Source organism: Gopherus flavomarginatus, chromosome 1 (genome assembly GCF_025201925.1).
Source record: "Gopherus flavomarginatus isolate rGopFla2 chromosome 1, rGopFla2.mat.asm, whole genome shotgun sequence".
Classification (NCBI taxonomy): Eukaryota; Metazoa; Chordata; order Testudines; family Testudinidae; genus Gopherus; species Gopherus flavomarginatus.
In genome coordinates, this window is record NC_066617.1 from 309,621,831 (window position 1) to 309,637,764 (window position 15,934).

Genomic DNA, 15,934 nt, shown 5'->3' on the forward strand with positions numbered 1-15,934 from the left:
TCTCTACATCAAGATTTCTAAACCTGTGAGGCTCCAATGTATTTCCAGAAGGCTAAAGCCAAAAGGGAGAAGAATTCTTTTCTTCTTTTTTTTCTTCTTAGTAGCTGACGCTTAAGATTCAGCAGACACTAAAGCCTCTATGGCATACGAGCTATTCAGTAAAGGTTTCCAAGATTTGCTGACTCCAGGGTATGTAGCAACCAGCTGTAATTTCTTTCTGCACACAGTAGCTGATCTGTTGCCCATCGCTGACCTGTAACCTGGGCCTGGCTCCGCAAACATTGACATAATGACTCCCCATGGCAAATGCTTCCAGAAGCATGGCAGCCCAAACAGCTGAGTGCACTTTAGAAATGATCCATTAGACAAACAATGAGGTGTTCTTTCCCTTGTTAAGAATATAGGGGAAAAAAATTTCTCAGGAAAGATGTAAAGAGCAGTTATTCTGATTAGTTACTGGTGGCTGATTAGAGTAGTGATATTATGAGATAAGATATCAGATCAGTTCAGAAATGGGGCAACCCACCCAAGTTAATTTTGGTATAATTTTTCTAGGAGATACTGGAGAGTAGACTTTATTCCTGTGGCTGGATTTTTAAAATAACTCAGCACCCAGCAGCTTCCATTTATGCATCTACATGAAAGAAACAGGTTTTCAAAAGGGTTTAGCAACCAGAAGGGTTAGTTGCTCTCAATGGGAACTGCTGGGTGCTGCGCACTTCAGTTAGGGTCAACTTTTCAGGGATGGATTTATGAACAATGAAGTCAGTCCACACAACACAGGGAAAGGGTCTGTGAGGCTGTAGCCATCCTTCCAAGCCAAATGCTTCCATGGTATGCATTTCACTGAGTCTATGCAGTATGTTAACCTAAATGAAATGCTAACATTGTACTGTTAGGAGGACCATTAGCACTGGCAGAACATTACAGTGTGTCATATTCCATGGTGGGACTTACCCATGCTGTAGATTCTGGGCTAGGATTAGCCATTTGACAGGAGTTTCTCTTTGGCAAACCCAAGTCCAATCTGTCCAATAGTTCAGTGGTTTTGCTACAGAGAAACCCAGAGTTGTTAGTGCTTTCTTGAAATATAAATACAACCTACAATTGCACCCCTAGATTCTAACCTAGATTTACCGTGACATAACAGAAAAGCACCACAGCTGGAACAAAAGGTTTCAGAGCTAGATAGAATGAAGAACAACATCAGAAACAGAACTGATATGATGCATAAAGCATTTGTTGGGAGTGATTTGTGTGAAAGAGAAAAAGCAGAGCTATTTCTGTGTTAAAGGGGCCTCTCTCTACCATTTTCAATCTTATTCTGATACACATTCTATCAGATTTCCCCATCAGCAGCGTATAATTGCTTACCTAAATCCTTTGTTTTAACCCCTCCTACCAGCATCTTAAATGACAAGATTATTTTAAAGTATTTTTCTTCATGCTTAGGACAATGAACCCTTACATCAAATTCTTTCATCTCTCTATTGGGTTAAATAAAATCCAATTTATTAGAGGAGTTATTCTTGTCTTGAATTGAAATAAAGCTGTGCAGCATCATAGTCTCTGTGGATAGGTCCACTGGTCAAACGGATGAATTTATCAACACATGCACCCTACACCTGATTTTCAAAAAAAGCATCCATGTAACTGTGTGCCTAATTTCATTCCATTAGGAAAATAGTTGATTCGCATGCTCAGTCATGGTAGTCATACACAGGCAATATAAAAATGAAGCCAGATTTTGCCAAGGAAAGATCTTCAAGCAGGCATTGATGGGCACGAACCAGACTTTCCTGACCTCCACCGCAAGTTGCCTGGTATACCTGTTATTCAAGTCTCTGCATGCAGGTGTGATTGGGTGGTGAGAATGTGTTTGATGGTTTGTAGAGATTTGTTGAGTTTAACTTTGTGCTGCACAATGATTTTTTTCATAGCTGTGCCTAGATGCATTCATAAGCACATTTTTTAAAAAACCTGAAAAAAAACAGATATGGATTTGGGATACACTGTGGCAGATTATAGTTTCATAAAGAAATATATGTCAACTTACAGCACAGCCTGCTCTCATAGGTTTTATAGTGTTTATAAGGAGACTATGCAAAAGAAGCCCTTCCTCCCACACACAAATGTAAAGAGATAATCTGCACTTCTCATCTTAACAAAACTTAGAAATGCATATGAAAACTCCACTGGTATCTGTACATTCTCAGGCTTCTGGGCTGAAAAACAAAGTGGTACAACATTTTATAATGTTGTACACCATCTGTGCCCAAACGCAGACTAGAAACAGTGTAGCTAATATGTAAGAGACAACTGCAGCATTTTGTGGCCTGTTGCATATAGATTCTGGCAGCTGCATGCTAGATGCACCACTCAGCCACTTTGTTCCTTGCAGACTGGGCCACTTACAAATGCTTTTAAAAAAAAAAAAAAAAAAAAAAAATGAATAATGCTTACTACTCAGTCCTGCTAATGATAAACAGCACCAGTCTCAGCAGTAAGGTCAGGATCTTGCTGTATGTTTGTCTGATTCTTCCTTCCACGTTCCCCCGTCCCCAGTAGATTTGTTTTTCATCTTTAAATGCTGCTGCATTCTTTGTATTACTCTGAAGAGCATGTTAGCTTATTTTGACACCATGCTGAATTACTGGTGTAGTCATTTCAAACCCAAGATGAGCTTCAACGTAGTCAAGAGGATCTTAACACAGTAAAGAGGGAAGAGAACCTGGAGAGGCCAAGCAGCATCCAAATAGTGTCATAGTAGTTTTGTTTTTTCCATATTGGTAGCTTCCTAATTTTATTAGTCATCAAAGCTATGAGCTGATCTCTTTACTGATGTAGCTCTTTGGCTTCATTTGTGTTACACCAGAGAATTTGGCCATTTCTCTAAAGTGCTATACAACTTTAAGAGGGACAGTTGTCATAAACAGATAGCTAAGGGTTAATGTCTCTTTCACCTGAAGCACCTGACCAGAGGACCAATCAGGAAACCGGATTTTTTCAACTTTGGGTGGAGGGAATTGTGTGTCTGAGTCTTTGTTTTCTGCCTGCCTGCTTTCTCTGAGCTTTGGAGAAGTAGTTCTACTTTCTAATCTTCTGTTTCTAAGTGTAAGGACAAAGAGATCAGATAGTAAGTTATATGGTTTCTTTTCTTTGGTATTTGCATGAATATAAGTGCTGGAGTGCTTTGATTTGTATTCTTTTTGAATAAGGCTGTTTATTCAATATTCTTTTAAGCAATCGACCCTGTGTTGTATCATTTTAATACAGAGAGAACATTTGTATGTATTTTTCTTTCTTTTTATATAAAGCTTTCTTTTAAGACCTGTTGAAGTTTTCTTTACTTCAGGGAAATTGAGTCTGTACTCACCAGGGAATTGGTGGGAGGAAGAAATCAAGGGGAGATCTGTGTATTGGATTGCTAGCCTGATGTTGCATTCCCTCTGGGGGAATAGGAAAGTACTTTTTGTTTCCAGGATTGGGAACAGAGAGGGGAAATCACTCTGTTTGGAGTCACAGAGCTTGTGTCTGTGTATCTCTCCAGGAGCACCTGGAGGGGGGAAGGGAAAAAGGATTATTTCCCTTTGTTGTGAGACTCAAGGGATTTGGGTCTTGGGGTCCCCAGGGAAGGTTTTTCAGAGGGACCAGAGTGCCCCAAAACACTCTAATTTTTTGGGTGGTGGCAGCAAGTACCAGGTCCAAGCTGGTAACTAAGCTTGGAGGTTTTCATGCTAACCCCCATATTTTGGACGCTAAGGTCCAAAACTGGGACTAAGGTTATTACAACAGTAATGTCAAAATAATATACACTGTTTTAACAAACCCACCCTGTGATGTTATCTGATTAAATACGACCATGTAGATCACTGTTGCTACCACTGTTATATAATTGCAAAAAATTATGTACAAATTATGTCAAGTAAGGTGTCTATGGAAAGGTTATGATTTGCTGAATAGGATTATGCTATTTGTATGCATTTATCGTTTTTGTATTTGAAGTTATGAGTATTGGCTCTGTATCCGTATTTCAACCATGTTTGCTCCTGCGGTAACACCCACAAGGTATTTAGCCTGCACATCTTGAAAAGGACTATTCAAGTTAAGTGGCCTATCAAGGGACACTCAACTCACAATGGACTATAGAAGACGCCCATCTACGCCTGAGGAACTTTCATGTGAACAAGTGGTAATGGCCTCTGTTGTGACTAAGTGAAATCATGCATGGACATGTGACTCCAAGCACCCTCTTTTTACCTGCAATTTTCCACTAGCTGTGCTGAGGGCTTTGTTTGAAACAATGAGTTTCCTTCCACGTGGTAGAAGTCAAAAGGCCCTGGAAGTGGCGGATTAGTGATTTTGCTGCCCCTAGGCCCTGAAATAATTGTCGCCCCGCCCGCCCCAGGTGCCACCCTTTCCTCGTCCCCATTCCAACCCCTTCTCCAAAGTCCCACCCCAACTCCACCCCCACCCTGCCCCTATTGGATCCCTTCCCCAAATCCCCGCCCCAGCCCCACCTCTTCCACCAGCGTGCCGTGTTCCCCCCCCCCTTCCCCACAAAACAGCTGTTTCATGGAGCACGCGCTGGGAGGGAGGGGAGAGAAACAGGACGCGGTGGCACGCTGGCAGAGGAGGCGAACTGGAGCAGGGGAGCATCTCTGTGGGTGCTCAAATTTGCCGCCCTAGACCTAGGCCTTGTCAGCTGAGGCAATAATAAGCCGCTGAGCCCTGGACACAATCTCCATTTTACCTCTTTCCTGTTTAAACTTCTGGAATATGAACTTATACTAATGGGAGCATTCAAACAAAAAGGACTGAGGACCTTCCAATGATTTGGAAGCAACCAGAGACTTGACTTAAGCCAGCAGTTTATTCCATCACTGCTACAAGCCTGAACCAAGAACTTAGCAATTATTGTATTTATTTGATTCCTTTAACGAATTTTAACTCTCACCTTTCTTTCTTTTTATAAATAAAACCTTTAGATTTTAGATACTAAAAGATTGGCAACAGCATGATTATTGGGTAAGATCTGAGTTGTATATTGGCCTGAGTATGTGGCTGGTCCTTTGGGATCAGGACATTTTATTTGATTAAACTGGTTTTAAATAACCACTCATCTTTAACTCTAGTGTTTTTGGTGGTGATACAAGGACTGGAATGCCTAGAGGAAACTGCTTTTCTGACCTCTTGTTAGCCAATGTGATGAAACAGAAGTTTAGTTTTGTTGCTGGTTTGGTGTATCTTATGGGAGAATGACCATCAGTTTAAGAGGTGGATGTCTGCCCTATTTCTCGGCAGTTTGTCCTGAATTTGGTATTCTCAGTGGTGACCCATGGAGGCATGGTGACAACCAACCAACCAAAAAAATTAAGAATCCCCACAAAAATTCTTACATCTGTAACAAGCAACACGTTAGATTATTCAATGTAAAATTTCATGGACAGCAAGAATGAATTTGACTTACGAATTTGATTACTTCATGTTTACTTTTCTAGCTAGGAGAAATGCCGAAGCTTATCTGATCAACCTCTCGATATTTCTAATCAATTTTACCTTTCAGGGTCCCATGCACTTACAGAACACTGCATTTTGGGGTGTCGCTAATACCACAGGAAGAGTGAGTTAGTTTCTAAAAAATTGTTTCCACTGGAGTAATTTAAAAATTCCTAGAAATGCTTATTGTTTTCAGTGTTTCAAAAAAGTTTATTTCTACAAAAATATAATGTGTCCCTTTGGGTGAAATGAGGAAGCTGATGTCAGCTGAAGGAGAGTGTCCAGAGTTCATACTAAGTAGATACAAAAGAAAATCATAGTTTAGAGGCTCTTAATGTGGGAAAAAACACAAAATTAAAAAAAGCCATTAGTACAACAGTTCACTTGAGACGTGAATGGGACCTCCCTGATGCATAGTTCAGCAGCTCAGGAGGCATTAATCTCCCTGTAGAAATGGCACAGAGCCAGAGCCAGCCTCCCACACGTGTAGCCATTACAGTGGTGGCAGTCCCAGAGCTCCCGCTGAGATGGTAACACTTCCATACCCTCAGCCGTGCTGAACACAACTCCATCAACAGCCTCAGGAACAATCTGATATCATAATAAAAAAGGCTGACAAAGGAGGTGTTGTCATCATTGTGAATAAGTTGGAATATGAATAAGAGGCTTCCAGGCAGCTCTCTAACTCCACATTCTACAGGCCATTATCTTCTGATCCCACTGATGATTACCAAAAGAAACACCACCATCTGCTCAAGAAACTCCCTGAAAAAGCACAGGAACAGATCTGTACAGACACATGCCTAGAACCCCAACCAGGTGTATTCTATTTGCTACCCAAGATCCATAAACCTGGACGCGCCATCATCTCAAGCATTGGCACCCTAACAGCAGGATTGTCTGGCTATGTGGATTCCCTCCTCAGGCCCTGCGCTACCAGCACTCCCAGCTATCTTTGAGACACCACAGACTTCCTGAGGAAACTTACAATCCGTCGGTGATCTTCCAGAAAACACCATCCTGGACACTATGGATGTAGAAGCCCTGTACACCAACATTCCACACAAAGATGGACTACAAGCCATCAGGAATAGTATCCCCAATAATATTACAGCAAACCTGGTGACTGAACTTTGTGACTTTGACCTCACCCACAACTATTTTGCATTTGGGGACAATATATACCCTCAAGTCAGCGGCACTGCTATGGGTACCCACATGGCCCCACAGTATGCCAACATTTTTATGGCTGACTTAGAATAACACTTCCTTAGCTTTCATCCCCTAACACCCCTACTCTACTTGCGCTACATTGATGACATCATCATCTGGACCCATGGAATAGAAGCCCTCGAAGAATTCCACCATAATTTTAACAAGTTTCCTTCCCACCATCAACCTCAGCCTAGACCAATCCACACAAGACATTACTGTGCTAATAAGCGATGGTCACATAACCACCAGCACCCTATATCAGAAACCTACTGACTGCTATACTTACCTACATGCCTCCAGCTTCCATCCAGGACACACCACATGATCCATGATCCATTGTCACAGCCAAGCTCTAAGATACAACCGCATTTGCTCCAATTCCTCAGACAGAGACAAACACTTACAAGATCTCTATCAAGCATTCTTAAAACTACAATACCCATCTGCCGAAGTGAAAACACAGATTGACAAAGCCAGAAGAGTACCCAGAAGTCATCTACTACAGGACAGGCCCAAAGAAAATAATAGAACGCCACTAGCCGTCACCTTCAGCCCCCCACTAAAACCTCTCCAGTGCATCATCAAGGATCTACAACCTATCCTGAAAGATGATCCCTCACTCTCACAGATCCTGGGAGACAGACCGGTCCTTGCTTACAAACAGCCCCCAAACCTGAAGCAAATACTCACCAGCAACCGCACACCATACAACAAACACTAACTCAGGAACCTATCCTTGCTACAAAGCCCAATGCCAACTCTGTCCACATATCTATTCAAGTAACACCATCATAGGACCTAATCAAATCACCTCATCACCTAACCACACCATCAGGGGCTTGTTCACCTGCACATCTACCAACATGATATATGCCATCATGTGCCAGCAACTCTGCTATCTACATTGGCCAAACCAGACAGACAGTCTCTACACAAAAGAATAAATGGACACAAATCTGACATCAGGAATCATAACATTCAAAAACCAGTCGGAGAACACTTCAACATCTCTAACCACTCAGTGACAAACTTGAAGGTGGCAATTTTATAACCAAAAAAACAGACTCCAAAGAGAGACTGCTGAACTTGAATTAATATGCAAATTAGATACAATTAACTTAGGTTTGAACAGAGACTGGGAATGGTTGGGCCATTACACTAACTGAATCTATTTCGCTATGTTAAGTATCCTCACACCTTCTATGGGTCATCTCGATTATCAATTCAAAAGTTTTTTTTCTCCTACTGATAATAGCTCATCTCAATTGATTGGCCTCTTACAGTTGGTATGGCTACTTCCACCTTTTCATGTTCTCTGTATGTATAAATATCTTCTTGCTGTATGTTCCAGTCTATGCATCTGATGAAGTGGGTGCAGCCCACAAAAGCTTATGCTCAAATAAATTTGTTAGTCTCTAAAGTGCCACAAGTACTCCTGTTCTTTTTGCGGACACAAACTAACATGGCTGCTACTCTGTAACCCAAGGCAGTGGCTTTAAGCCACAGTCAAGGTCACAAGCCTCAGCATAATGGTATAGAAAAGAAAATACCTTTTAAAAGAAACTCAACTGAGCTGCATTTAAAGAAGTGTTAGAAAGAATATAGGATCACATACAGAAACATTGAATTCTAGGCAACTGTAACACAAAAGTCACAGAAGTGCAATGCCTTTGTATTTGCACAATATATGCTATTACCCAGTACTGTGTGCTCAAATGAAAGTTTCTACTGCAAGACACACACACACACACACACACACACACACGCTTACTGCAGGCCCTGTCAGATTCCTCATCTTCAAACTGTACAAAGAGTAATTTTAAATATCATTCTATGTAATTTTTTGAAAACTAATAATTCCTGTATTTCTAGTCAGAGGCGGGATTATAGAAAGCAGTGTAATAAAGTCCACTGAATTTTCAGCATACTGTTGGTACTTCCAACAAAATCATGATCTACAAGAGATTTAGGCCCCAGTCCTACAACACAATCAATATTGGCAGACCTCTAAACTCTGATCTGACTGCAGCATCAAGGCCTAAAATTCCTAGTCATTATTGTAATGGAATGTTAAACTATTATACTGTTCAGCCACCAGGTGGTAGTGTGTAATACCTTATCCAAGCTAACCTCAGCCATAACTGGCAGAACATTAAAGGATCTTATTATAAGCACATCTGGTGTGTACAAGCAAGCTCTGCAGCCAGTCTATATCTGGTACAGAAGCACATGACATGGTGTCAGGAGTAAACTAAGAACAGAAACAAAAGAAAAATAGCAACAAAGGTTGCAGGATCTCATCAACATGCCAGTCTTCAGTGCTCCAGACAACTTCAACTTGGACAAACTCCAGAATGGACAGACTGGAAACATTATTTTGCAAGATTTTGCATTGCTACCAAGCTTCACAAAGAAACTGGAAATTACAGGTATCTTCTTTAATTTATGTTATGGGGAAGCTGACAGACCATATCTTTAAATCCTTTGACTTTAATGAGGACAGCCACAAAGATGACTAGGAAAGAGTTCTGGCTACGTTTGATGCATATTTTATACCTCAGAGAAATGTGGTTTATGAAGGAGCATGTTTTCACCTGAGAATTCAAGAACCAGGGGGAAATGTTGAATGTTTTATAAGAGCTCTGCATACATTGGCTGAAAACTGATTTTGGGAAAATATAAAAAAAACTTGATGGTTATTGGGCTTACAGATAAAAACCTTTCACAACAGCTACAGTTAAAGAGAGATGTGACCTTAGCACCAGCTGTATAGATAGCAAAGCACTCAGTATCAATCAAGCAACAGAACAAAAGGCAGGAGCAACTTGAAAAACCTGGAACTGGCTTAGAAGCTATAAACAGACACGTGCATGTGAAAAGTTACTATAATAAAACACTCACAGTAAGGAGAGAAGTCCCAGGCTACGAGAGACAAAATTTCAGCCTACGTACACAAAGTGTGGAAAAAGCCATATCCCAAGAGAGGATGCATGTCCAACCAGAAGCGCATGATGTAATACATGCACGAAGTATGGATGTTTTGTACCTTTGTTTGCCTCACCATAATGGTCAGGAAGTTGACTCATATTACAGATAGACAATCAAGAGCCACTGTTTCTGGGATCAATCACTTATGATGACAGAGGTTGCCTGGAGAGTGAAACTGAATATTCATAGCAAGACTATTACTCTAAAAGTGACTTGGGAGCTGGTGTCACAGTCATCTCAGAAGGGACATGGAGGTCACTTTCAAGCCTTCCCAGAGCTTAAATCACCTGAAAAAGCTCTGGCTGGCCCTGGAGCTATTCCAAACTGCATGGGCCAGTTCACCACAGAAACAACTTACAAAGACAAAAAGCTATGCATTCACAGTGCATCTGATCAAAGGATCAAAAGACCAACAACCTTCTCAACTGGAGTGTAGCAGCCATGATGGGCCTAATAACAAAGGCGAAAGAACTCTGTGGAGGATTTGATGATATTGGACTTTTGAAAGGAGATCCAGTGAAAAAATCTACTTAAGTGACAATTCTGGATCAGTCAGTGTACACACACCTCTACAGAGAGATCTTGGAAGAGACTAGATGCAGATTTATGCAAATTCAAAAGACTGGTTGACCTAGTCATTGTGGACTATTTTTCCAGGTATAAAGAAATAACATATTCGAAAGACCGAACATCACAGTGTTAGAGAAACTAAAGTGCACCTTTGCTCACTTCGGTTTCCAGAACAACTCATGATGGACAGACAAATGGACCACAATTCACTGTGGCAAAATTTAAGTCACTCTGAATGAAATGTCATTTTATTCATATTACTAGCAGTCCACATTGCCCACAAGTGAATGGAGAAGCTGAGAGAGCTTGTATAGACAGCCAAGAAAATCTTGAAGCAGGAAGATCCATTCCTTGCTTTTCTGAGTTGCACATCAACACCAATATCAGCTCTTGGATATAGTCCAACACAACTCTCAATGGGAAGACAATTCAGAACTACTGTTCTTTTCCAAAGTTAGAATCTGTCTCAAAAGGCAAAAAGCCTATGAACACTTTTACAAGCAACCAGACAACACTCAAAGAGCTGCCAGGTCTAGAACCTGGTGATCAAGATCATGTCAGATTGGATGGTTGGAGAAAAAGGATGGCCCAATCCAGCTGTCATAAAGAAAAATAATTCAGTGCCCAGACTATATGTGAACAAGACCAAATGGAGCATTCAACAGAAACCACTAACATCTACAGTTTGTTCCTCAGAAAGAACAATCAACAGAGCAAACCCCACAGACAGCAAATGAAGAACAAGATAAAGTCTCAAGGATTCCAAACTGACCTCAGTCAGTCGTTACAACTAATGGATGACCAAGTTATTATGCATTTGGGTCATGTAATTAGAAAGCCAATAAGATTCAGACACAGTTAACAGACTGATCCATATTGAACGTCAAAGACCTCGAGATAGTGCAAATGGTAGAAATGCAGAATTTAAAGGGGATGAAATGGAATGCTAAACTATTATATTGTTCAGCCACTAGGTGTTGCTGTGTGTAAAAATACCTTATTTAAAAGAACCACAGCCACAGCAGGCAGAGCATTCAAAGATCATATGATGACCACAGCTGGTGTATGTATATAAACAACCCCTTAGCCAGTCAATGTCTGGTACAGGAACATGACAGTCACGGAGTACAGTTCTTGACAACTCCTTTTATTTTATTGTGATTAATCATTCATATGTCATTGTAGATCCGATAGTTAAAGAGGTGACAACAAAGACCCAATCTTGAAAAGCCTGTGAGTAAGTGCATATTTAATGATTCAGTGTATCAGATAAGGATGCTGAATTGGGCATCTTGTCTGGTAGTAAGATGCGCTGAAAAGCTGTCACTACATTTTTCAGCCTGGGCACAAGTTTCCTTGCCTGCCCTTTACAATGATGGTTTGTCTGGTTTTTTTAAGTGGGATATTTTAAATTCCTATGAAAAAATCCTCCATGGGCAACACTTTGCAGAGCTATGTCAAAATATTTGACTGTATTTAAAAAAAAATCCCTATTGTATTTTTAAATTTTTACTTCTGAATGAAACTAATCACCATTAATATTGTTGCTTTAATCAGTGGAGAGTAAGATACCATTATCTATTTTTTAAAAAACTGGTATATTTGTTCTGCACAATACCTTCACATCCATCACAGATCTGATGCTAGGATTTATTTCTCCTTATGATTTTCACTAACCTCTACCTTCATTTTTTCAAAATCATACCTTTTTATTAACGAACAAAACAGCTTCTGAACTCATTGCCTGCTCAGACTGTGGGATCTCCAGCAACACAGCTGTATTCCATTATTCAAACAGCACCCCAAGGCATGCTAGATCTCTCTCAGAACAGATAAAATACATGATCCCTGACCAGAGAAGCCTGCATGCCAATTGGAGACATAAAACAACAATGGGGTACCAAGATGGTAGGAATGTCTGTGGAAGAACAAGGGGAACAGCTATCAGATTATATGCCTGCTCTGTCATTTTACAATGCTTGTCCTACTCATGCTACAATTACTCTTCCAGTCCAACTGGAGAATAGTTAAAGTCCCCCGTGACTAGTGTTCTAGATATTTTTTCCTGGCCTGCATGCACATTTTTTATCTGCCCTTTACCATGTAATAATGGGACTTCTTGTAATCACATATTTAAGTTTCATTCCAGATACCACCACTATACAGCTAAATTCACATATACACAGTTTCCTGCATTGCCCATCAGAATCAACATGCTTAGTCTAGTTTCCCTAGAGGTTTTATTCATGTCTGGTGAAACCCAAGTTGTGATCTCATGCAACAGAAAATCCACCAGGAATGAGAGCTCAGCCATGGAAGCTGCCTGCACACCTTGCCCCAGAGGGGCAGCTGGAATTAGTGTCCTTCAGCAGTGCCACTACAGGAGGTGGGACTGTGATATCCATCTTCTCCCACCACGGGAGGCAGGAGACTGCCATCACTGCCTTCCGTGGCAGTGGATCTGCCCTCAGGTATAGCTGCATGTTCTGGACCTATGGAAGCAGTTGTCTCCCCTACTCCTGCTACAGATGGGAATTTATCCCATAGACTTTGTGCTGGGTTTAACAAAAAAATGGAAACCTTGCTAGCATGCTGTTATGACCAGATGCATGTGCCTGCAATCATCTTTTGCTGGAAAGCTATTAGGTGAAATGGACATGACCCAAACACCCACTCAGTCCTGCAAGGTGCTGAAAGCATTCTCCGTGACCTTTAACGGAAGGAGAGGGTGCTCACCACCCCATTGAAGAATCTTACCACTAAGCTCTTTTTCAGTAACTACATGCCAAAATCTGACCCCAAATTCACAAAGCTCCCACTGACTTCTTTGGCAATCATACAGACATCTAAAGGCAAAATAGGGCCCGTTACCTCAATTCTGCTGTTCAGATAACAGTATCTTCAGATGGAATAATATTCCTAAATGTAGCCTTTGTATATTGACAGTTTAAATTCTAAATACCGCTTTTATCAACAATGTGGCACTCTCTCACTTTTAGTGTCAGGCTAGCAATGTATAGAATTAAAAAGATAAATATAATAAAATAGCATCCCCCACCAATTCTTTTTCATCAACTTATCTTTTTTTTTTAAATAGTCAACCCTTGTATTAAATTTAATGGTTTAGGGTCCATTCCCCCCAGTGATCTGAAATAGCGGGGGAGGGGGAGAAGACAGCAAAATGAATATAGGGAAAGTTATTTATTTCATTTATTGTTTGTAATAGTCAGCATAAATCCAGTTTTCAAGAAAAGGACAATTTTGAAAAACTTTATTGCCGAGGTCTTTCCTTACAAACCATTGCGTGTGTCCCATCTGCACATGCAATCTGCTTCTATATTTTCAGCCAGCTTGCACAGGCAGATTAATGTGTACAATTAGAAAGCAACCTCACAGGCGTTCAATAAACTGCCTTCATTATTACACTCAGGAGAGTCCCTTTGGATGTCTATAAAAGCCTAGTTTTCTGCCTGTTAGCTAAATAATTGACAATGCTTAAAATAATCAGGACCAAATGAACAAAGTGAAGAAGACTGTGGTGAAAGAGAGCAAACAAAAGATTCTCAAGGCTGAAAGCAGTTTTTGCAGTGCCTGTGACTATCTCTTTAGCAGCATTTATTTACAGTCTAGTCAGGTCTGGGTTCGCACTTCTGAGAGGAAAATTTGTTATTGGCCTGCTGTTTGAACCACATATCACAGAGCCCTGAGAACTGGCAAGGACATTAGGAGTTGTCTTCCACAATAAAATAAATAAATCCTATTTTGGTTCATATTTTATTTTCTTTGTTTTATGACTTTTGAATAGGCTGCTTTGGCAGGCTAGTGAATAGAGCTTGTGGTGCTGAAATTCAGGCACTATATTTGGAATATTCACCTTATGGTATTTGGGCAAACGCTGCATCTGAAGCTCTAAATTCTTAACACAATATATTGAGCATACATGTATGCCATAGTTATACTGTCTGACATCCATAAATAAGAATGAAGCCTTCAAAATCATCTATATTTCCTCCACCAGTTTTTTCAAGCTCTGCATTATTGAGTAGTTATTGGATGTGTACCTGGCTATGTAAAAGAGCTGCTGTCTTTCAGTCTGCGTTATATTCCTGCCTATTTATACTAACAGATCAGCCTATCCATCCACTTTCCAAAACACCCAACACTGAGGTATCAAGAAACCATATAAAAGAGAGTGAATGAAGACAACACATTGGGCTTAATTTTGTGAAAAGATGGTATTACATTGTACCATATTATTCAGGCGCATGCAGCTGGCATTGCCAGTCACCATGAGAGGCAGCCTCTAAAGTAATGGTCACCCATTATGAATTCAAGAATATTCTTGCAGTTAGACATGGGCCTGAAACTCAGGAAACTGGGCTTTAATTCCTGACTCTAAATTTAATTCCTAAACTCCTTGTGTGACCTTGGGCAAGTCACTTTGAGGATCTTGATCTAAGATATTTAGGTTCCTAACTTCCATTGAAATGAATGGAAGTTAGGAGCATAAATACCCTTGAGGATCTGGACCTTACTCTCCACTTCTTAGAATTATAGGGTTAGAAGGGACCGCAAGGGTCATCTAGTCTAACCCCCTGCCATGATGCAGGATTTGTTGTGTCTAAACCATCCAAGACAGTTGGCTACCCAGCCTCTTTTTGAAAACTTCCAGTGAAGGCAATTCCGTGACTTCCCTAGATAGTCTGTTTCATTGTCCTACTGGTCTTACAGTTAGGACATTTTCCTTGAGATTCAGATTAAATCTGCTATGCTATAGTTTGAACTCAATGTGTCTTGTCCTACACTCTGTGGCAAAATAGAAGCATCTTTTTTATGGCAGCCTTTCAAATATTTGAAGACCGCTGTCATGTCTCCCCCTTAATCACCTCTTTTCCAAACTGAATATACCAAGTTCCTTTAGATATGGCTTGCATTCCATCTCTGAACATTTTGGTCACGTGCTTCTGGATCCTTTCCAGCTTCTCTACATTTTTTCTATACAGTGGTGACCAAAATTGGACACAGTACTCCAGATGTCCTATATTGCATGACAGATACAGTCAGTCAGTCAGGCTAGAGCTATGTGCACCTTTCTAGACCAAATAAGAAGCTAGGACTTCTTTACAGAGCTTGATGCAAACAGTGCCTCCATCTGTGCAAAATATCCAAAGAATGTGAAAAGACCATCTCATTCTGCTCTAACATGGCTTCCTGGAGTTGGCAATGCCACTGGGAGAAAAAATAAAAATAAACCACACACACGCTAATGTGATCTTTTCATCAAGCTAGAAGAAGACTTCATTGCCATGGGAGATGCTAATGTCAGTGGAGAGACTGTTGGTCTAACCCTGCCTACTGTTTGGAACGATCCACAATGCAAGATTCTGCAACATGCTCACTATTCCCACCAGTACATTTAGGTATAGGGAGTGAGGTTTTTATGGATGTTGTGTGGTTTTTTCTTTTAGTTTTTAGGGGCTGGTAGGGGGCAGTGTGCAGTGAGAGAAGCAGAGTCCTGATTAGGGGGCCTAGAAAGGCAGCCAAATAGTCAGCCAGTGGCACAAGTGAAGCAAACAGAGCTGTAAACAGGGGAGATTGAGTGGGAATTTGTAAGGGGAGTTTGGGGGTGGGAGGTATTCTGGTGTTTTTTGTGTGTGTGCCG

The 15,934-nt window shown here is 40.7% G+C and overlaps 1 protein-coding gene across 1 annotated transcript in view; it reads right to left on the reverse strand.

Moving 5' to 3' along the window:
* The window catches only part of EPSTI1 (epithelial stromal interaction 1), a 95,465-nt gene that overhangs the window by 38,935 nt on the left and 40,596 nt on the right, over positions 1–15,934 (reverse strand). The window contains exon 7 of the mRNA XM_050951016.1: positions 958–1,051. Within this exon, the coding sequence (XP_050806973.1) occupies positions 958–1,051 (94 nt within the window). The remainder of the gene's footprint in view (positions 1–957; positions 1,052–15,934) is intronic.